Source organism: Pelmatolapia mariae, linkage group LG12, assembly GCF_036321145.2.
Source record: "Pelmatolapia mariae isolate MD_Pm_ZW linkage group LG12, Pm_UMD_F_2, whole genome shotgun sequence".
Taxonomy (NCBI): domain Eukaryota; kingdom Metazoa; phylum Chordata; class Actinopteri; order Cichliformes; family Cichlidae; genus Pelmatolapia; species Pelmatolapia mariae.
The window spans coordinates 26,143,849-26,167,389 of record NC_086237.1 but is presented as its reverse complement, the minus strand read 5'-3'; the positions used below and the strand labels follow the sequence as shown (position 1 = coordinate 26,167,389).

Genomic DNA, 23,541 nt, shown 5'->3' with positions numbered 1-23,541 from the left:
AAAAAAAAAAAAAGATTTGATGTGTAAATAAAGTATGTGTTTATGAGATTATTATTATTTATTTATTTATTTTTTTTTACATTTTTCACCACATCACAACTTTGCAGAACTGAGATTGTACCTCTTTTTCGTAGGAACTTATCACACAGTATGGACAAGTTATTGATCTAAATTTTAGATTATGTTTCAGGTATACTCAATAAGGCCAACACTGCACTTGATTCTGAACAACTGAATCTGCACTAATGGCAAAAAAAATGATGACATTAAGCCTTGAAGCATTTGAGAAGAACAGAAGAGAAGATGGGGGAACTGGGGCCATAAAAGTGTAGCAATGTGCATAATTCAGTGCACCGTAGAGAGGTTTAAGAAGGGAAAACAATAAAAAACAAAACATTATGCAGCAAACAGATAAGTAGCCAAGATTCTAAAAACATGCTGTAAATTTCAGAAATTACACACACTCAGGATAATTTTCTTTAGTGGAAATTTACCATATATTCATAGGCAGTAACTGTGATTAACTGTAGCTCCAGAAGCCAGTCGCATACAGCCAAAATGAATAAATTAATATAAACAGCCTAAATGAAAAGGTCCAACCATTAGGTTGATGCAGCACAAAATTTGCCTGTGAATTCCAAACAGTGTGGCTGAGTTGCACTTCAAGGAAATCCTGGTTGTTCATTTTAGAGGGGCCAGGGGTGGGGTGAGGGTGTGGGTCACAGGCAGCAAAGGTTAACACGAATGTGAACCAACACTTATAAAACACAAAATGCGTTTAAGCACCCACACAAATGTGTAGCTGCCATGCAAGCCTTTGTAACCGTACCACCCACTCCACAGCACCTGCGTGTCTGTGCATGTGTGAGACCTGCAAAAAAAGGTCACTGTTGGTCACAGTCAGGAGTCTCTCATATGGACTGGATCAGCTGCCATAGAGGTCAGAGGTCACGTGGGTCAGGGGGTTGAGGTCTCCAAGCCAATCACGGGCCAGTGTGTCTCTGAGGGGCCATCCAATGTGAAGTGAGCAGTGCGTAAATGGGATAAGAGGAGTAGAGAAGATCCCGCGAGCCTCCTTTATGACTCAGCTTCAAACACACCTTGCCAGTCACAACGTGGTGACTTCAGCCATGCAGTATTTCATCAGGTAGCTGGCACAAAAACACTCAAAAATGAGTGTAACTTAAGCAATAGCCTTTATTGGGAATGGAGCTAAAACTTGTGCTTGTTGGTTAGGAGAGCAATAAATGGTGACATCTTTATTTTAAAAACATTGCTGAAACTTTTATATGCAAGAGATATGGTCTTTGTTTTTGATGAAGGTGGCAAGTCATATCTCTTCACACATTTTCAATAAAAGCCTCTTTATCATTTATAGTTTTGTATTCATGATTTTAGCAGCTACTCTGACTTGTTATCTGCTTTTTTTCTTTGTGTGTGCTGCTCACTTGTTAGTGTGTCTTTATTTACAGCTGCTTCAGTCTGGCTTTGACTGCTGGTATAATAAAATACCATTCTGTGAGCTTTATTACAACGAATCAGGAATCCCCCTGGCATTTTTCTGCTTTCTTTGGGTCAAAATCGCATTTGCACAATGCCGAGCTACGTTTTTGAAGAGATATAAAGACATCACAGTACAAGTAAGGAGTTTTGGATTTGTTCTTGGCCAGCGAAGGAAACGTGATGAGGCAAACTGAGCTATCTCTGTAGACTGATTGTATGAAAATAGCAATAAACTGCAACAGATGAGCAGCATAATTAGATTTTTTTTAGGAGAAGCAGAACATAAAGCGCGTTCAAGTCCTACTAAATCAATTCCCACGCTGAAAATTATTACATAGAGGGGGAGAGAAAGCAGAGGAAGAGAGAGGTTTGGGGTTATTTGTCATGACACTTGCTGGGAAGGTTCACGGCAGCTAAGAAAAACAATATTTGTGTTTTTCTGTTTGTGTGTGTGCCTGCGTGTGCATGTTAATGTGTGCGTGTGTGTGTATGTGTGGACGCGCACATTTACAGCTCTGCTCCTGGTGAACCCACGTTACTTTGATTGACAGCTGAGACTTGCCTTTTTCCCCACCGCACTGCCCGCCCTGCGCGCTTCCGAAGTGGCAGCTCCTTGCGACGCGCTGATTGGTTATAATCTGCGTAGCTCAACGAGGTCAACAGAATCGAGGAACTTTGCAGAGAGACCATTGGCCAGTTTCATAACCTACATCATTATCCCCACGTGGAGCGAAGACTTTGATTGGTTCGGAGGCGTTTTGTGGGCTGGCCTATAGTTTCGGTTAGCTGGGTGAGCGTGAAACCGCGTGAGAAAGTTGCCATTGAGGTAAAGCAGAGCAGGACCGTGAACAGTTCCCGCCGCTGTGGGAGTTGTTGTTATCAAAATTAACAACATATTTCCTCGTTTTTTATTTTTTGTCTTAAAAACGAGAAATCTATTTTGGAGGCAAGACTTGCTTCCACACTGATCGAGGAAGTAAATATTTCTGTATTTGTTGACCGTTCAACCGCCAGCCAGTGACCGCGGCGAGTCAAGTGGGAACTCTTCTCTGCAATTAACTTGTGTGGATTTGTTTCTGATGCTCTGACTGAGCGCCGGCAGTTTGCGGCTGTCTGTTGAGGATCTACGGGGTTGATTTTATCTTGTTTGTTTGTTTGGTCGGCTCTCCGTACTCGGAATACATCAGTTCGCACACAAAACAAACGCCGGAGTGGCGAAGGTGGCTCCAGCCCTATTTTTTTTCTTCATTTCTCACCTGGCTCTCCTGCCCTTCTCTTCCCTCCCCCTTCAGCTGCTTTCAACTAATGAGCCGTTTCCCGTGTTTTTCCGGTTGATTTACGGTCGCGCTGCCTGTGGAGCGGAGGACAGACGACCGAGAGACAGGGAGAAGCGGAAATTCACGTTAAACGGTCGGTGAACCCAGACGAAGCGGGCAAGCGGTGCTTTTTTTTTTGGAATTAACGACCGGGGGTCCTAATAACAACGGCGGATGGATTCCTCTCCGTGATTGGGAGCTTCCCACAACCTTACTTTTCATCCCCATTTGATCCCACTTTGACGGGGTTTTAAGAAGGAAACGGTTTCATCCTCCCGGAGATAACAATGTTTCCCCAGGGGCGACACCCGGTAAGACGCTCTTTGTGCATTAACAGACGCTCACTTCACCGGGCTCAACCGGGTAACATTACCTCGTTATATGACCCGCCCCTCCGGGCTGCCTAAGTGTTTATATTAAGCTCAGTCTTCTAACTAATTGGGCTCTACAGTGGGATTGATTATACTGCGTTTTAGCTTTTTGTGTGTTTTTTTTTTTTTTTTAATAACGACTAATATTTAGAAGTTGTTGATATTGTATTTGTGCTGAAAAGTATCAGATTCATAATGTAGTCAATAATGTGTAAGTAATGTGCCAGTGTGATGTTGGTAATCTGCGTGTGTGTGTGCGCGCGCGCACGCGCCAGACGCCCCACCAGGCCCCAGGCCAGCCCTTCAAGTTCACCATCCCAGAGTCACTGGACCGCATCAAGGAGGAGTTTCAGTTTCTTCAGGCACAGTACCACAGGTGGATAACGCAAACACTCAATTCACATTTTCCTCTATTGTCATCTGCCCTCCCAACACTAAACTTCACCCTAACCACAGTCATCCTCATAACCATAATGAACAAAACCTCAACCCTGGCTTCAGACTAACCCATAAACCTGGATTAGGTTCACGTACACATACAAAAGTGCACACATATGCAAGCAGGCATCAGTGTTAGCGCTTGCACTGCGGTAGGTCTACATCTTCTTGATGGGTGAGAGCCAGAGGGGTGGCGTGTGGGCTTAGGGTTTCATAAATCACGCCTTATTTTCCCCTGTGTAGGGAAAAGGCTTGCTTAAGCACTGCATGTGAGCAGAGTGTTTCTTTTTTTCTTTTTGTTTTTTTCACTTTGCTCTAGATGTTGTCAGGGTGGGTCATTCACAACAGGTGAAAGCTAGACCTGCAGACAGAATGTTTCTGATTTACATATTCAAAGAAGAGGATTGTCATAAACGTATACCCATTATTTGATGGGAACAGTCATCATGTTTTCCATTTTTGCACCAATTCTTTTGAAAGCATCTCCATGGTCTGTTTTAGAGGGTGTTTAAATCATCAAGCAAGAGGGGTGAGAGAAAGAATGAAAACTGATTAGTTCAACTTGAAATTTTGAGTCCCACTCAAAGTAAATGGTGTATTGTTTTTCTTGTTGTTTTTTTTAAAGTCTCAAGCTGGAGTGTGAGAAGCTGGCCAGTGAAAAAACAGAGATGCAGAGGCACTACGTCATGGTGAGCTCTCTATACTCAATTCATTTGCCCTGCAGGGTCACACATCACATGCCTGAGTTCTAAAGTTTCCTAGAGGAGAAAGTTGTCCGTATCTTATCAAGCAGAATACAAATTCCTATCTGAAGACTCGTAATACAAAATATATGTATTGTTAATACTAAATGAAGGGAAGAGGAAGAGCAACATGCAAGTGTCACCTGCTTTTACTGTGTAAAGATGCTGTGCTGTTACAACTTTTCATGTTGATTTAAAATGTGTTTTACTGTTTCAGAAAAAAAAATATACACGAGAGCTTACTTTTCACCTTTAATCACTGAAGTTTTACCTCTTTTACACAAAGCAATGTGGCTGTGTGTCAAAAGCTTCTAATCTAGCACAGAAACAAACATAACATGGACACGAATGCTGTTCAGTTCAGATTGTTTGCGAGCATGTTGCATTGCCTCATGTTCAAGTTAAAAAGCATTTGACTTGCATGTTTTGACTTTCAAAGTAGTTTGACCTCTTTGTGGAACACTTCATTTAAAAAGATCTGCAAATATCCTCAAAGACATCTACAGTGTAGCTAATTATTGTTTAAGTTATTCAGGCTTTTTCTTTCAGGGGTTTAGGATTTGTTTCACCCCTCTAACCGTCTCACTCTTTGCCTCCCTCCCCTCCCCCAGTACTATGAGATGTCGTATGGCCTCAACATTGAAATGCACAAACAGGTATGGCTGCTCGTCTACTCTGTCGGTCCTCTTGTTTATCTCCCTTCCTCTCATGGATGGATTTTGATGTATGTGGAGTGTGGGCCTGTTGACGTGTCCTTGTGCGTGCACGAGTGCATTTGTGTGTGTGTCTCTCTTTTACTGTATGCTTGTATATGTGTGTGTGGATGTGTGTTTATTTGTGATCGATGGGGCTCTGTCTCCATTTCCCCAGTTAGGGCCGGCCGGCTGAGCCCAGAGGCAGGATGAATGGCTCTGTAGATTGATTGGTGCTGTCTAGGGGAGCGGCCTGCTTTATTACATTAGAGGGGCAGGGCTGGTGAGGGCAGAGGAATCGATCACGGTGAGGCAGACGGAGGAGATACAGTGGAGCTCTCCCTTTTTTGAAGCTGGGAGGTTAACACAGTAACGAGGCAGACTCAAACATGAAGCGCACAATAACAAGGGCAATTACCCAATCAGTGTACATGCACATGCAGAAAGGCAAGGGCACTTTTGCATAGCCCTAAGTAATGTATGCAAAAATGCGAGGATAGTGACAGTTTCAGTTCACAGACGGTAGAGTGAACACAAGCACAGAACTTGTTGATGCATATACATTTGTACACAGACAGTGAAAGTTAAAAATTTTCTCCCTTTTAAGTGTGTAGACATATGGATGATGAGCAGGGGAAAAACTCACCCTCTCGCTACACACAAACACACATTTCCCCACAGGAGTGGTGCAGGGCTCAGAGCGTTTACCAGTAATTACCACAGCTATCGACCAGTCAGACCAGAGGAAATTGGAGGTGGATTGGCTGGATGCTTCAGTGAAGAGTGGGGATACTTCTCCGCCTCTCTCACACTCCTTCCCCTTCCTTCTCCTCTTGTGTTATTCTCCCTTTTTATACCCCAAGTCCTCTTCTTTTCTTTCTGCCTTCCTCTGCTCTCCAATAACAGTTATGGGATCTCTTCTTCCTTTTTGCTACACCCCCCCCCCCCCCCCCCCCCAAATTCCCCCTTCTTTGGCTCCTCTTTCATTTTATGTCCATGTGAAACTACTGCTCTTTCATTGTAAGGGAGATGCATCTCTTCCTATTGTCCACACACACACATAAACACACAGTTACACTCACTAAAGCTCCAGGGGAGGTCATTAGCTTGGGACTGCAGTTGTCAGAGCAACAAGCTTCTGTGGGTGGGTGGGTGGGTGGGGGTATGGAGGATATAGACTAACAACTCACCTCCTGCTGAGGATGTACCGTGTGTGGGGGGTGCATAATGCTCCAATTATATGTGTAATGGGAAGCCGCTTCTCTGTTCGCACATTTTCTGTGTATGCTTGCATCTTTTCTCTGCATCCTCAACTTCTGTTCACCCACTGTCTCAGTTATGAGTCATTGTGCGATTCATTCACTATATAGAAATGTTAATTTAAGGATTTGGATGCATGGGCTGTGAGTTTTTGTGGATTTTGTTACTTTTTTATGCTTGACATTAGACATGTCTCAATGTTGAGGGAAAGGCATAGTAGAGTAACAACAGATCATATTGTGTAAAATCACAAAGCAAGCAAAGAAAGCTTTGATTAGCAGTTATGAGCTTAGCGTAGCTGGTTGGGTCTAAATGTAAGTATATGCGAGAGAACTGGTCGAGCTGGACACTAATATTTGATTATTGGGTGGATATTCAGCTTTCAGTTTTGACATTTAGTAATATCACGGTCACATTGCTTTTTCCTTTAGTGCACACAACAATACTTTATTTCCCTTCCTCTGTACCACCTATACAAAGGCTGGGCGCCAAATAGAGGAAAAAGAAATATGTTTTGTTGCTTCTAACTTGATCATTTTCATCATAAATATAGCCAAAAATCACAAACGTCTTTGTCCCTCCACTGATAGAAGTCTAGTTTGTTTTCTGGAGATTATTGCTAAAGTTCAGATGAATGACAAAGTACTCCATCTTCATTCTGCTCTCTCAGGACATTTGCATAACATAATTTGATTGGTTAGCACCTGAGCTGCTGCCTAAAAACTTTTTGCAGCTTTTCCCCACAAGCAAATATAATTCAGTTAGATAAACTATAACGTCACCCTGTTCAAAGTGAGTGAGAGGTGAGACTTTTGAAGCCAACACCATGAACTTGTAAGTCTTGGCAGCAGCCTGGGAAATTTGAGCATTTGACTTTGTCTCTCGACTTAGGTTTGCTGGGTTGCCCTAGTATCTGGTCACACTATTCTCAGGCAGCCTAATGATTGACCCTGTATACAAAGCTAATTATAGGCTTACAACTCAGAATTCTGAGAATGGATATACAGATATAGTATGCCAGAAATAGCTTTTCATTTCAAGATTTCTTGGTATGGAATGACTTGGTTATTTTTGGCACACTTTGGCAGTACAGGAAAGTCTGAAACTTTAAAACTGGACAGAATACAGGTTTTTAAGATCCCCCTTTCTTATTTGTCGAAAGTGTGCTGTAGCCATCAGGTGCACATACACAGACAGCAATGTTAAAACTGTGGCAAGGCTGCTGAGCTCATGTAGTTATGACACGGAGGTATGCGTACTCTGAAGGCTTAACATGTCTTTTGATTCTGGATAAAGAGTCAGTTGTTCAGTGTTTAGTTTTCTCAGAGGGAAGCTGTTCCATATATACTTACGTCTATTTGTTCTGACTTTGCTTACTTTTACGTGGAGTATTTCTTCAACCACCTTATTTAAATTTGTCTGGGGAGTATCATTTGTTGACTTGTCAAGATGTATGTTGTGTTACTTTCAGTTATATTTATAAAAATTATGAATATATTTATAAAGTACTATTATTTTTGAAGCAGTTATGTGTGTAGTTCAAGACTCATTGTGAAAACGGTAGCACTTGATTTAGCTCATCCAAGTACATAATTGGCTGAACTGTGGCTGTTTGGCGAGCTGACAGGTGTGTGTGTGACAGAGACATCTAATTGAGCGCAAGTATGCTCCAGCTAAAGAGGACGTCTCCACTTCAGTTTTTCAGGAGCTGTCAGACCCATTAAAATCATTAAATAATTTACAGCAGCAACGCCATGGTTTTAAAGTTTTAGAGATGGCAGCGCCTGTCAGCCTTTGGACTTTGGCCCAAGCTGAAATATCTCAGTGACTAGTGGAAGGACTGAGATGAAGTTTTAACAGACATTCATGCTTCCAAAACGGTCGCGCTGTGATGTACCTTCATCGGGTAATAAAACTCTATAACATATTGTATATTGATGTCTCCTTCAAACAGTTGCTGATGTCTGGGAACTTACCATGCCATTAGCTAGATGTGCAACGTTACTAACACTCCCCTTTACCTAATGAGCTATCCTCCAACTTGTAAAAGAAACATACACCATGTTTTAATGTGTTTATTGGCTGTCTCCCTTTTAGACTCTTTGTTTGACAAGACCATCTTCCTTTTTGTGCGGCCAGTTCATGCCAGTGATTGAAGAGCAAGTTTCCCAGTGGGATTTCCCATGACTCAATCAGGGTTTCCATCTGAAGGGACATTCATGTACATCTGCATTTGTAGAACAGCCAACAGGAGCTCCTTTATTCTTAAAAATATCGGCGCTTTCCCAAAGTCTTCCTCTCTGCATTTTTCACAGTTTTAAAACAGCCAAGAGAACATGCAGAAGTCAGGTTTCCTCTCGGACCATTTTGATTACACTTTACTCATAGATTAGTGTTGAATTTTTGCTCAGTGACAGCTTAAAAAAGGTTTTGCCTATGTTAGCTTTACCATCACTCTCTGGATGATCTGTAATAGCTTTAATCCTCCTGACTTTATGGCCATTTCTTCAAATTTCTAATTTGTAAACAATAGCAGACTGTCAGGTTAAATTAATTATATGTAGATGGGAGATTAGGGCAATGAATTCTTGAACAGTTACTTGTTTGCTATTACTGTAAAGTGGGTTAACAGGACATATATCAGTTGCATAGCAAGGGAAGTCATTTTTGGGTTAGTTAAACCCACACAGGTGGTTGCATTGTGCTGTGGGATATTACATTTCTTTCTAGCTTGATGACTTAATTTTGGCCGAGTTTTGAAAAGTTTCCATAAAACCATTTGTTGTTTTAGTGACGACAACCATCGCATTTTTCCTGAGTATTCACCCAACAATAATACAGGGTGATATGATGCATGTTTCTATGTATCTATATATTTATGTGTGTGTCGTCTGAGCCATTACTACCTTTCATGGTCCCCAATTCCCACTTCACTCTGGTCGTCCTCGTATCAATTTGATTGGATGATATGTAATATGAGTCCCCTTATCTGATTTGATGCCACCACGGGGGTATCTGGTTTCAGCCAATTGTAACCACCTCCGGGGGTTTAAGGGGCAGGCGGATGTGTTGGCATGGATACCGAGGGAGAGCAAACCAAGTTAGTAGTTGATGAGATTATGTTGAAGTGCTGATGGGAAGAGGGACAAGAACACAGAGGACAGACAGAGAGGGAGCAAAAGAAATAAAACGGGTAAGAGAGAAACCTGAGCTGAGCCCACAATTATAATTAGAGAGGAAAATCTCATTACACTGTGTGTGCTGAAAATGGCACACACTGGATTTCTGTGTGGAGAGAAGTCGATGAGTGTCATTGGTATCATTGTCTGGTAGGGGTGTTTTTTTGGGGGGAGGGGTATTTTGCTTGCTTGCTGTGGTGGCAGCACTTTCGTGTGTGTGTGTGTGTGTGTGTGTGTGTGTGTGTGTGTGTGTGTGCGCATGTTTATTGCTTTATTGGTGTTACTGAACAGATGTCTTTTCTAAATGAATGTAATTATGTTATCAACAATTAAGTCTCTTTCTATCTGTGTGTGTCTCTTACTTCATCAGACTGAGATTGCCAAGAGACTAAACACCATCTGTGCGCAAGTCATTCCCTTCCTCTCACAGGAGGTAAGTATGCGTGACTTAGAGCTACAGACTGTGCTTTGTATCCCATTTATACACTCTAATTTTACTGGTAAATCTGCCATTACTCTCAGGCTTTGGCAAACGTTTGTGCATCTTTGTTTTACAGCATCAGCAGCAGGTGGTTCAGGCTGTGGAGCGAGCCAAACAGGTGACCATGGCAGAGCTCAATGCTGTCATCGGGGTACGTGGACTGCCCGGTCTTCCACCTACAGTGTGTATTCCTTTAATTTCTCTTTGCATTAACTATCGCAGTGTGTGTGTTTACTCCATAGGAAATATTTCTTTCTCTACACAAACAAGTTTCGAACACAGTTTGATTTTGCTCTGGTAATAAAATTATTTCAGTTCTCAGGTTGTTGTTGGCTACCACAGTAATCTTCTTTGTTTGTTCTTGTTGTTCTTTGTGTGCAGTTAACATAGTAAGTATGAATAGTGTTAGTAGCTGCCTAGGGGGCAACCATAATAAGGACATGGACATTAGTATAGCAAATTACCTAATACATTGCATATGCACCACTTAATGTTTAACATAGAAGCCACATTTTCCACAGTCTTGTTGTGTCATCAAAGGTCTGTGTTCTATTTGAAGAAACAATTTGTACTGTTTACATAGTAAAAATGCATTGTAAATACACATCTTACTGTTTACTCAAACACAAATGGGTCAAAGTCAAACACAAGGTAAAAGTCCTTATTTCGGTCACCTGTCTGTCTTTTTTTTTCTCTCTTCTCATTTCAGTTAAAACCCTGAGAACTGCTACCAAATCATAACAGATATCTATATAAAGTTTTAGGAATATGCCTGAGACTGTGTTTTTTAAATGAGATTCCTTATTCCTTTGTCACCAGACTTAACTCAAGGATATAAGCCAACACTGGACTTAGACTGTAGAATTAGATGTAGGGCATATGAGTGATTTTTATGGGAAATAAAAGAAAGAAAAACCCTTGTGCAAATATGTTTTCTCTTTTGAGACTATGGTTTTGATTTTGATTGATAGAACTGGACTCTTTCATAATGAGTAAGTTGACAAAGAGGATATGCTTCAGGAATTATGAAAGGTGTTTATTGAAAAGATGTTGTCAGACTTGGAAGACTGATGGGGCATGACCAGCTATTCATACTTAAGTAGAAAATTATTTGGCACACTAAGAGTAAAAAGTAGTTTTTTCCTTGAGGTTTGACAGTAATGCTCAACGCAAAACAGAGATGGAGCGAGTCTAGCTGTTGGTGGTGATGACTCTTTGGGTGGGATTAGAGAACCATTATTACTCGGACTTATAGGAGCCATAGGGTTGGAGGAGAGGCTATGGGTTTTGGTTCAAGGGGAATGTGGGAAAGAGGAGGGGTCTGGAGAGGGCTTGGTGTGATGTGGGGTGGGCTTGTTAGTTGGCGTGAACTGATGGGGGTCTCTGTTAGTGTCTGATTGGTGTGAGAGGTGGATTTGGCAGTTGCTGTTTGAGTCTTAATTGCAGGATTTTTTGTGTTTGTAAAAGGGGGGGTCACAGCGTTGCCCTTACCCCCCCCCCCCCCCCCTTTCCCATCTCCTCTCGTCTCCCACGCCAGCCTGTCATTCACCCCGTTTGTGAGTTAAATGAGCGTAATGAAGCATGTTGCCCCTACCTTCACACACACACACACACAAATGCAGACACACCAGCTCACTCTAACATCCCATGACAAACCAGGCTCCCCTTGCCTCTACCAATACTTCCCCTCCATTTACTCCCATCAGGGGTCCTGTTTGTGTATCCGTATGCGTGCGTGTGTGTGTGCTTTGCATCTGTTTGTGTGTGCATTTGTGTGTAGCAGAGCATGCTTTTCTGTTATCCCCAGAAAACAACAGGCAGAGGTAGGATGGTTGAGTGAGGATGTGTGTGCCTGCCTTGTTTATCTAGACTATGCGTATGCATGTTAAGTGTGATCAAGTGTGACGTGTGGGTGTGTTTATGTTTGATTGTTTGGCAGGCGAGCTAACTCTGGAAATTGAGTGTGTGCGCGCAGGCAGGCATGGGGGTTGATGCTAAAAGACTGTTTTGTTGTTTTACCTCCATTCTTTGGGGGAGGATGCAGGGAGCAAAGGATAGATGGAGAGGTAAAAGGAGGCGGGGGCTCCAAAGTGAGATGGGGGTGGGGTAGGTGCGTCAATTAGGTGAGATAAAAGTCGGTTTGACCTTCAGCACTGCTTCCACCCCCGCCGAGTCGCCTCCTGTGCCCCACCTTCTCTTCTTCTCTCCCTCCTTCCTCCTCCCCTCCCTGCGGCGAATCAGTGAGCTTGGATTCCCGCAGCTACTGTCTGAGGAGGCAATAATGATGTTTTGGAACACAAAGGCATTTCACGCTCAGACGAGCGCCTGATTTGGTGTGAAAGAGAGAGCAGGGCTGCCAGCCAAACTGGCTCTCCCTCTCTCTCTGTCTCTCTGACCCTCTTCTCTCCTTCTCTCCTCCCCTCTCTGCTCAGTCGCCTCACTCCCTCACAAGATCTGACAGTGCAAGCAGCAGCTGGGGCTCTCGTCATTCCTCCCTCCTACCCCCTCCACATCCTCAGGGTTTGGGCTGTGATCCCAGCTGTCAGTATTGTTCAGTGTTTGACCTTAGAGGGAGGAGGATGTGTGTAGGGGGGAGAGGCTGTGTTCACCACCTTGTAGAGCGCAGCAGCTTGTTGAGGTGGTGTAAACCCCAGACAGTGGAGAAACTGTCCCATCTGTTGAAGACTTTAATAGGGACAGAAGTCTCTTTTGATTAGGTTACAGAGCATTGTTAAGTTTTAGCTGTTTTTGGCTCGCTTTTATGTTGGGTTTTTGGTGTCAGATACTGATGCTTTAAACATTTATGGTAGTTGTATTATGAAATTTGAGACTCCTCGTTGAACTCAACTTCTCTGTTTTTTAGTTTGTTTGTTTTTGGTTTTAGCCAGGATTGTAATGTACTGTACTACATCACAACTGCTGAATTAGGCCATACCTACATAGGTGTGGTTCTTTTAAACGGCTTTTTATTCATCTTTGTGACTGTTACAGGTCCAGCTGTGTATACCACAGACTAAATAAAAATGGACTGGTGCTTCTTTGTAGCAGGTCACTTTTTAAAAAATGTTTTTCCCAAGTAACCACCTCTTTCTCCTTCTGTTTTTTCCCCTTCCCCTCTCTTTCTTAAAGCAGCAGCACTTGTCCCATAACCATGGTGGTGCTCCTGTGCCCCTCACTCCTCACCCTGCTGGCCTCCATCCTTCTCAGCTGGGTGGTTCAGCTAGTCTTCTGGCTCTGTCAGGAGCACTCGGAGCTTGTCCTCCTCATCTGGCAGGAAAAGAGAGTGGTGAGAAAAAACCTCACATGTCCGGACAAGACTCTCACCCTGCAGGACCTGAACACCTGAGAGGTAAGGAGACGCACCTTCCAGCACAGAAACATTTCTGATAGAAAGGGGTTGTTTATGTATGAGTTGTGTTGCAATGAAGTTTTTTTTTTTTTTTTTTTTTACCTGCTTATCATACCATTCTCAGACTCTGAGTCAATTTACTCTGAACATCAGATTCTTACTTGTAAAGACATTTTGAACTCATTCTTCTTCCCTTATCTGTTTGTTTTTTTTCTGCTCTGGTAAACCCCTCGTGACCTCAACCACACACACGCTTTTCCAATGACAACAGAGCGAGAGCCCAGCACAGTAAGTACTTCCTCTTTCTACAGCAATGTTTACTGCTCTGGTGAGCAACTCTATTGTCTTACTTTTGTTTGAGGGATAGTTTAGGTTTACGGGAAATTTGCTTTGTTCTTCTAGTTAATAGATAGCTGTGAGTAAGTAAACTGCTCCTAAACACAGTCAAATGCAAATTTACACACACATTAATTATACATATTTAATTTATATAATTTCAAGAGGTATGCTAATTGCTTGGGTTTTCACTAATGCACTTATATAAAAGGTTATGTTTGGCCACTCATACAGTTCTCAGAAGTTGTAGGGTTTAATTGAAAATGCAGTAGCTAAAGGTTGATGTCAAATCTATCCAAATGCTGTAGGACAGAATTTCATAATGCCAGTAGATGTTACCTGTTGCTGCCCCCCCTTATATTGAAATTGCTTTTATTATGTAACTCCCCCTCAGGGATCAATAAAATTTATGACACCATGTCATTATGAATAAAATCACCTTGTAGTTTTTAGTGCTGTTTCACACCCAGGTAACTTTTACCTTTTTAAGTTGTGCATTTTGACTCTTAGCTTGTGTGTGTGTGTGTGTCTGTGTCTCTGTGTGTGTGTGTCTGCAGGGGTGGTGGGATTTCTATGGGTAGGGCTTTGGCCTGCCTGTTTAGTTCTGCCCTAGATCTGCTCTGAACTGTTAGGTTTCCTTTCTCCTCCAAATGAGCTTTTTAGCATGGTCACACACACACACACGCACACACGCACACACACACGCGCACACACACACACACACACACACACACACACACACACACACACACACACACACACACACACACACACACACACACACACTTCTCAACCCTAGCCTGCATTGTTGTGCCTATTTAACACCTCAGTGAGCAGATTACCCCCTTCTCCCCCTCCCACCGCCCCTGATCCCGCGCTTAAAGACTCTCATTGTGTTTAATATCATCACCACTGAGAGGGGGAGGGCTTGGGGAAGAGTGGGGGGTGAGGGACCAGCAGTCATGTGACATCGTGTGTGTATGTGTGTATTTCAGAGATGGAAGAGAGAGAGGCACCATGCTAAAAGCGAACAGGGAGAGAGGGAGGGGGGAAATTGCTTACGTTTTGCGGGTCAGTGCTTCTGTGCTCAGCTCACTAAAACCTTTCAATAAAGAGGGGAGGGGAGGAAAGGAGGTTTGGGGGGGGTATGAAGGAAGGGGCCTTTGGCAGAATACAGATTTCCCTCCCCCCCCCAAACGCCTCTTTTCCCTCCCTCGTCTCTTGTCACCCTTTCTTTTCCTCCACACTCTCACACCCTCCCTCCATCTTCTGTCCTCTAATCTCACCCCCCCACCCCGCTATTCCTCCTTCATTTACCCTTTCCCCCCTCAAAGCCCAAGCACTCACTCCCTTGCTTGATGTGTGCATGCGCATGTGTTTGTGTATGTTGGATGCACATTTCATTGACAGGTTGAGACTATAATGGACTCAACATGAAGCTTTAATCCATTAACAATAGGATCCATTGGTCAGGAGGCCAGGGGGAGGCAGCTCTGTGTGTGTGTGTAGTCTTGGGACGCAGGGACACAGGAGTGTTATGCAAGCAATACACACTCACAGTCTGTTACACACTTGTTCGTACACACAGGCTTTCACAGTCAATTACACACTGTGCACACAAACACACACACACTCTCAGTACAGCCAGTGCAGCTTGTCAGAGCCAGGAGAGGGAGCACTGATAGATTTTGAGAGCCACTTAATGTAATCATCAACTTCAGAGGCATGTGTTTGTGTGTGGCTGTGACGGGCTTTGGTCAAGTGAGAAAAGAGGTTGCTGTTTAAGTGTTAGCGCTGCTTAATTCGTGCTTCTGTGAACTGTTAACCTATTTGCAAGTAGGAGTATGTTTTTCTAACCTGCTCTACATAGCTGAATAGCTCTTGTAATTAGTGGTAGACGGATCAGACACTTTAGTGAGCTCATGCAGGATGCATACACAACTGAGTGAAATCAGAACTGTAAATGGCAAAATTTGTCTTTATCCTCCAAATTGTTCTTTTTCTTTTTCATATTTTTATGAACGGCAGTGTTCTGCCCTTCTCATCCTCCTCGTTGCTTTCATTCGCAGAGTAACTCATTGCTGCCAGAAAGTCTTAGGAATTCAGATAAGCGACGCAACGGACCTGACTTCTCAAATGACACCAAAAAGCGAAAGGTGGATGACAAGGACTCAAGTCACTATGTAAGGAATCTCTCTGGTACCTGTCTTTAATGTAACGTGACAAAGGAAAAGGAATGTGTCTTCATTCATTTGAAGATATTTTATTAATTATACAGCCAGTCAATGGACTAATTTGATTATCTAACTGATCCTCTTCCCTAGGATAGTGATGCAGAGAAAAGTGATGACAATTTGGTGGTGGATGTCTCAAATGAGGTCAGTACATTTGAATATATTTTATAAATGTTAGTTTTTGTGCTGAGTCTGGTACATGCTTAAATTACATTACATCAATGGTCCATTTTTAAGATGTGCATCATATTCAGGTGTCTGTGGTCTTCTTGTTTCAAGGAGACTGTCAGATTGTATTAAGCTGAACTCCCAAATAGTTAACAGAATTCTTGTTACTCCACCAGGATCCAGCCTCCCCTCGTGGCACACCTCTTCCTTCTCCTAGAGAAAATGGTTTGGATAAAGCGCGTCTTCTCAAGAAAGACCCCTGTAGTCCAGCCTCTACTGCATCATCAGCCAGCTCCTCCTCCCTAAAGTCTAAAGAGATGGCAATGGTAGGAATGGAAAGGAAAAACTTATTTGTTTTATATAAATAAACCCAGTAAATGGAGTGATTGATTTATTTATTGTATATTTTATAATTATCCCTTGGTGTTTGGCAGCGAGATAAGGCAGGTACACCTGGGCTGAAGTCAAGCACACCCACGCCTAGAGGTGACTCCACCCCCGGGCCCAGCTCCACACCTGGAATCCGACCAAATCTTTCAAAACCCCCCTCAATGGAAATACCACATCCACCTAGTAAGTCATTTAAACTTACTACTTAATAAATAGTTATAAAATGATGTAGTTTTCTGTTAGAGGAAAATAAAATGACCTCAATACTAAGAGTTTGCTTGCTTCAGGCAGAAGTCTGCTCGTTCAGTCAGTTTCATGGAAGATATTTAAAACCTTATCCCAGAGACAGCTTAATATGAAGTGTGACTGCAAGATATCTGGTTAGAAATCTCAGTTTACCTAGGCTTAAGTTGCTTTTACATGATAGCCTGGTCAAGCGTTGGCAGTAATGTCTGATAAGTGCATGGTGAAAAAACGTAGACTTGCATTCTTAGACATTAACTAATTAATCCTCTTGTGGTTGTTTCCAGCTGCAGGTTTGCGAACTCCCCTGGCTGTACCAGGTCCATATCCAGGTGCATTTGGCATGTTGCCCCACACAGCAGGAATGAATGGGGAGCTAGCTGGTGCAGCTGGAGCTGCAGCCTATGCTGCTGGACTGCACAACATGTCACCTCAGATGAGTGCTGCAGCGGCAGCTGCAGTGGCCGCATACGGGCGGTCACCAATGGTGAGTTTAAGAACAAGACTAACGTGATAAAATGAGGTGACATTTTAAATCTGTGTATGTCTATGGATTGCATGCCAAGATAGAACTTTGGCAGAAACTCATATGCTAGAGTTATGTTAGCCTGGTGTCAGGTTTGCACTTCTGGATTCTTTAGTTTTATGAATTTTCATGCCAGTGAATGTGTGTGAAAAGAACAGAGTGCATTTTTGAGTTCTGCTCCCTTCACATGAAACTTTTCAACTGTGCCTTTCTCTTTGCTATTATACCTGAAGCAGCTGGGCAGCAGTTGTTGTCACCTCTCAGCCATAAAACTCTGTAACCTGCTCCAGGCAGATTTTCATCTCTACCACATTCATTGAACTTACACCCCTCTAAAGAAATAGTCATTATGTTGTAGTTTCCCGTGTCATGCATTGTAACTTAAAAGGGCATTTAAATACTCAAAGAATGGAATTTTTATTTTATTTTAAAGAAAGTGACATTAATCAATGTGAATACTTTAAAACAAGAACCAAAACAACAACACAAAACTACTATTAAATTGTGAATAGTTGCAAAGCTTCATGTCCCTGTTTTCTTTTGGATAGTATTTATACAGATGGCATACCTATGTGCAGTACATTCACCACATTACTCTTTGCCGTATTTGCATAGTGTTCATTACACTGTTTAAATAGCTTTAGTAGTCACATAGCAGTGTCTGAGCAACACTTGATAGCAACTCAGGTTGTGTACTTAGCAGCTCTGTGTGTGTGTGTGTGTGTTTGTTTGTTGGATGAGGATGGGATGGGAGGCAGTCACAAATACCTACAGATCTGCCTGTGTGTGTTTGCTGTCTCTTGTAGTTGTCATTTAGAATAAGCAGTTTAGTGCGTGCTTGAGAGTATGTGTTAGCTTTGCGCTCATGAGTATTTATGCTCTTTTTCACAGGTTAGTATTGACCTGTGTGTATTCTGCCAATTCTCATGGGTATTTGTTAGTCCTGGGCTTATAAAATGTCTGTTCTCTGTCCAAAAGGTTGGTTTTGATCCTCATCCTCACATGCGAGTTCCTGGAATGCCTCCTAGTCTGACAGGAATCCCTGGTGGCAAACCGTAAGTATAGTTGTAAAAATAATTAGTCTTATAATTACCATGATGATGGTGACAATGATGACGATTTCTTTTTCTTGATCTTTTTTCCTCTCTGTCATCAGTGCTTATTCATTTCATGTCGCGGCCGACGGACAGATGCAGCCAGTTCCATTTCCTCCAGATGCTTTGGTGGGGCCTGGGATCCCTCGCCATGCCCGTCAGATCAACACACTGAACCACGGAGAGGTGGTGTGTGCCGTTACCATCAGTAACCCCACCCGACATGTGTACACAGGAGGAAAGGGCTGTGTCAAGGTGTGGGACATTAGTCACCCAGGAAACAAGAGTCCTGTGTCCCAGCTAGACTGTCTGGTGAGTGAGGTGTATTGTTATGAGCTGGCTCATGGTTTGCATAAAGTGGATAGCAGTTTACAAACACAGGAGAATTTTTCTATATATACATAGCTTAAGTTAGAATCTAGGGGATAATTTGCAAAGGAATCAGCCGCCACAAGGGCAAGGCGAGTTGTAGCAGCAAATGAATTCTAACAAAACAAGTCTTCCCAGGCCTACCAGTTAAGACAGCAAAACTGCACCACCCAAAAGTTAATGTACTTTTGCTGCAAGGCCTGTTGAGGTGCAGAAGTGGAAAATATTTCCTGCCACAATAGGGTTTTGGACTAGCTCAAAAGAGGAGACCACATATAACAATGAGTTTATTTTGCAGAAATAAAAGGGAAATTAACATGAGCCAAATATAGAGGCTGTGAGGGGAGACTGGCCAGCTGCCATCAACATGCATAGCGGAGACATAACAGAAAACTGTTCTACAACACTAATTTGTTGTTATTCTGCCTGTCTGTGTTATTCGTGTGGTGACAACAGCTTCCCTTTTACCTGACCAGACTTGGGTTGACCACTTGGCAGTGTTTTGATGGTGATCAGTCCATATAACAAAAAGTATTGGACTGTTTGGACACGCCAAATTTGTCGAATCCCCATGAAAAATTAGCTTTACTTACTATACTCCTTCCGGGATAGGACTACAGTAATGGCCTCATAATATATAGTTCAGAGTATCAGTTTGAGGAACACTTGTCTGTCAGAACTGATCAGACTACAATTTGTGCTCTGGATTGCAGAATAGTGAATACTGAATGTATGTGGCGAATATACAACACAATAAAATGTTGTATATTGTACTAAATATTAACTTTTTTTGTGCCTACCAAATTAGAACCGAGACAACTACATCCGGTCTTGCCGTCTTCTCCCTGATGGTCGGACGCTTATTGTGGGAGGCGAGGCAAGCACGTTGTCAATCTGGGATTTGGCCACGCCTACTCCCAGGATTAAAGCAGAGTTAACATCATCAGCACCAGCATGCTACGCTCTGGCAATTAGCCCGGACTCCAAAGTTTGCTTTTCTTGCTGCAGTGATGGAAACATCGCAGTCTGGGACTTGCACAACCAGACACTCGTTAGGTAAGAGATAACTGTATGCTTTTACTTCTGTCACTCTTCAGAAGATTGCTGCAAATAAATATATGCCTCTGCTAAATGTTAAGGACATCTACAATCACTGCTTAGCTTTTCTAATCTCCTCTAAGCAACAGATTTGACCTTTAATTTGCAGTCTCAGCCCCTGACTGATTTAACCTTTATGATTGTAGCACCAAGAGGCAGACAATCTAGTGTTAGTACTACAAAAGTGGCTTCTGATGAGAAATGCTGTAAGCACTCTCCATATGGTAACATGTGATGCATACCAACTGCCCTGCACAGCTCATGGTTGGTGCCTTGTTCCAAAATGTCTGTCTTTATTTAATTGAGAATGTATGTGTGTATCCCGCAGGCAGTTCCAGGGCCACACAGATGGAGCCAGCTGTATCGACATCTCCAATGATGGCACCAAGCTGTGGACCGGAGGCTTGGATAACACTGTCCGCTCCTGGGATCTGAGGGAGGGACGGCAGCTGCAGCAGCATGACTTTACATCACAGGTGCACAATCATACAGGCATTTGAACATTATTTCAGTCATTTACTTAAAAAAAAAAATCCACAAGTTTCAGTTTTTATTTTAAAGTAGCATCCCCACTAAAACAAAATCTGTGTGTATCAGTTGGTTAAATTTGTAATCCTGACAGGACTTATTAATATTTATTTTCTCTTGTGTTCAGATCTTCTCGCTCGGCTACTGTCCGACAGGAGAATGGCTCGCTGTTGGAATGGAGAGTAGCAACGTTGAGGTCCTTCATGTAACCAAACCGGATAAATACCAGCTTCATCTACATGAGAGCTGTGTGCTCTCCCTGCAGTTTGCCTACTGTGGTAAGCAACTTGCATATTAAATGAGCTGCAAAATAGAGGTGGAAAAAGACGTGGGCTTGGAATCCATTGTTAGGTGAAGAGACCCCCAACCTAGTGCTTTCACTGAAGTTATGTCTATACGTTGTATGTTCCATTCTACAGTGCTTTCATTTTTTATATTGTGCATGCTTGTATTTACTCTTCTACTAGGCAAATGGTTTGTGAGCACAGGAAAGGACAACTTACTGAATGCATGGAGGACACCTTATGGGGCGAGCATATTCCAGGTTGGTGGCAATTGATCAGTACATTCATTGTATTATATATTTACATAAATAACACAAAATGGGCTCCTCGAAAGTTGCTGCTTTGGCTTTAATAAACCACACTGCAAAATCCACCAGCACTGTTTTGCATCCATACAATAACTGAGTCAATGCTATGAAACAGTCAGTGCTGTCCAACAAAGGAGGTTGTTTAAAGAGAATTATAAAGAAAAACGTGCTTATACTTCGAATATGAGTACTGAGGTAAAAGCCTCGCAGTCTCACAGTCGCTCCCATATTACTTTCAGTACTATTCAGCAAGTTTTAAAAGCACAACTTTAAATCTTTTAAGCACTGTGTTCCATACAAACACACATGAATTTATTTTCTAGTTTTCTTTTAAAACTTTTCATTATTGACTTTTTTTTCCCCTATCTCTTTTTTCCTCAGTCTAAAGAATCGTCCTCGGTACTAAGCTGTGACATATCTGTGGATGACAAGTACATTGTTACTGGTTCAGGGGACAAGAAGGCCACTGTTTATGAGGTCATCTACTAAATATATGGAAAGAAAGCTGCGACATTTCTTCTTTTTCCAATATGCTCTGTGTTTCTAGAAATTTTCCCTTGGATCACAGATAAGGTGGACCTTGATGGCACATTCTTTATTCTGTTAGAAACCTTCAGAGAAACACAAAAAGCAGACCCATATTGTATATGCAGTGATCTGTTGTGCCTGTGTACATGACTCCAACTCAGCTGGGAATAAACTGGAGCAAGTGGATGATAATGGAAGCACAGGAAATATTCAGATATCTGCTTACTGCTGGGGGCTAACCTGGGATCATTTACACGAATCAGAGAAGGACCAAAGGGGACTCTGAAACGAGCTCTTTAGACAACACTGCTGAACATCAGATATTGAAACACACTAAATGTCAGCGCAACTACATTTGGACAACCTCTCAGGCCTGCGGGGTGACTGTGTAAAAAAAAAAAAAAAAAAAAAAGACAAATGGAAAAGGAAGAATGGACAAGAATTGGCATCATGTTGGAAAGATGGTAGAAAAAGAGGAACAACAGAATGGAGGGACATTTTCGAACAGTCAATGCGGAATATGTTGATTTGTATTTTGGTTCAGACGACGCTCACAGCCTTTCGTTCCTCTTAGCTATGGCTGTTTGACCTTAAAACCTCAGCTTGCTGTTCTGATACGCCTACTCTGTCTGAAAAGTACATTCTCTGTCTTTACCTTAAGTCCTATCCTCACTAACTGCACTGTAGTTGTAGCTTTCCACCTACACGCTGTACTTAACTACTTAAAATGTCCAAATGGTACATTTTTAAAACACCCTGAAGGCTATGATTATGCTGCCACTAACATCTGTCATGAGTTTATTTGATCCTCATGTAACATGATAGGGTTTTTTTAAAGATCCATACCAGTTTCAAATGGAAAAAGTAAAGCACTCAGCTATATGAAGAAAAATTAGCATAACAATCCAGATAAGCTTCAAGAACAGGACATGGTAATATGTTACAGAATGCTTAACTTGGGTTATTCTGAAAAACCTCTTTGTGATCCTAATTTTAAAAGAGAAAAAGGTGAAAGCAAGAGTGAAAACCTGGTGTTTTCAAAAAAGTTGATTAACTAATTGTCAAATTCTATTATTCCTTCTCTATTATTACATAGTTTTCATATATTTTCACACTAAAGTTGTCCTACACAAATGTAAAATCTCCACAATATTGACAGAAATATTTAGATGGAGCTTTATTCTAACAAAAGCAAGGGGCAGGGACATGGCAATAATAACAATATAGCAGTAATCTATGCCATCAGTGCATGTTGGTGGGTGTTTCCTTAGAGTAACCCCACAGTTAAGTTCCTTTCAAACATTAGATACACAGCATTACTGGCTTCATCATACTGGTAAAGTGCTGTAGGTCCCTCTTTGTTTCTCCCAGGTTGACTACTTTGGGGTAGTGAAGTGAGTATAATGACTTTTAAAAAATTATTTGGAGTTTATGTTCTTTGACTTCTAGGGGTGTGGGCAGTGGTAAAGTAAACATGAATTCATTCAGACGTGATATATGCAGATGTCCGATTTGATTTTTGCAATACGTGCAAAAGATTTATTGCACTGGCAGTGTTAACTCTAGTGTGGTTACATTTGGATGTTTAAAACTCCCTGTCAGTCACTGAAAGGGGTGTGTGTGTGTGTGTGTGTGTGTGCGTGTGTGCGTGTTGGGGGGGGGGGGGGGGGGGGGAATCTGTATGTATGTGCTGTACCGGCTGTCACAAACGGACTCTGTTGTCCTGGATCCATTATAGCAAAAATTCTTCATTGACAAATGTTTTAATCTTGCAATTAAAACTATAGTGGATTAGAAAATAGAAACACAGCAGTAGTTTTTGTGCATCCGTTAATACAGTGGCATGACAAATAGACTTTGTTCTGTGTTAAAAGTGACACTTCAGTATTTCCGGGTCCATTCTAGTGTGACAGGCTGCTTCATGCATTCAGACATGAAGCACTGTGATTAAAGGAAAGAAATGCATGTCGGAAAGGGCTTTGCTCAATGGATCTGAAATGATGTCACAGAATCACCATGTCTTTACCGCTGTAAGTCACCCCCACCCTGCCTTTACCACTCTTTGAAACACGTCATGTTTTATTGTATGAATCGATGATTATA

The 23,541-nt window shown here is 42.2% G+C and overlaps 1 protein-coding gene across 3 annotated transcripts; it reads left to right on the top strand.

The window, feature by feature from the left end:
- The first annotated feature begins 2,338 nt into the window (after positions 1 to 2,338).
- LOC134638215 (transducin-like enhancer protein 1) lies at positions 2,339 to 23,093 on the top strand. 3 transcript variants are annotated; one of them, XM_063488721.1, is made up of 20 exons: positions 2,339 to 3,130; positions 3,466 to 3,566; positions 4,254 to 4,317; positions 4,983 to 5,027; positions 9,873 to 9,935; positions 10,060 to 10,134; positions 13,113 to 13,332; positions 13,604 to 13,620; positions 15,738 to 15,851; positions 15,993 to 16,046; positions 16,247 to 16,396; positions 16,505 to 16,643; positions 16,991 to 17,190; positions 18,208 to 18,284; positions 18,386 to 18,635; positions 19,501 to 19,748; positions 20,119 to 20,266; positions 20,446 to 20,596; positions 20,786 to 20,862; positions 21,292 to 23,093. In XM_063488721.1, exons 1-20 carry the CDS (start codon positions 3,107 to 3,109, stop codon positions 21,397 to 21,399), a joined length of 2,325 nt encoding a protein of 774 aa, XP_063344791.1. In that variant the 5' UTR covers positions 2,339 to 3,106; the 3' UTR covers positions 21,400 to 23,093. The 3 variants fall into 3 exon arrangements, with proteins under 3 accessions (XP_063344791.1, XP_063344790.1, XP_063344789.1); XM_063488720.1 differs by having other exon boundaries at positions 10,060 to 10,164; positions 13,116 to 13,332; XM_063488719.1 differs by having other exon boundaries at positions 10,060 to 10,164.
- The last annotated feature ends 448 nt before the right edge of the window (positions 23,094 to 23,541 follow it).

Bases quoted from the DNA above. Each gene is read 5' to 3' on its own strand.
- LOC134638215 (XM_063488719.1), top strand. From the start codon at position 3,107: ATGTTTCCCCAGGGGCGACACCCG. The intron at 10,165-13,112 runs GTGTGTATTCCT...TCTTTCTTAAAG, and splicing joins TGCCCGGTCTTCCACCTACA to CAGCAGCACTTGTCCCATAA. The intron at 18,636-19,500 runs GTGAGTGAGGTG...CTACCAAATTAG, and splicing joins TGTCCCAGCTAGACTGTCTG to AACCGAGACAACTACATCCG.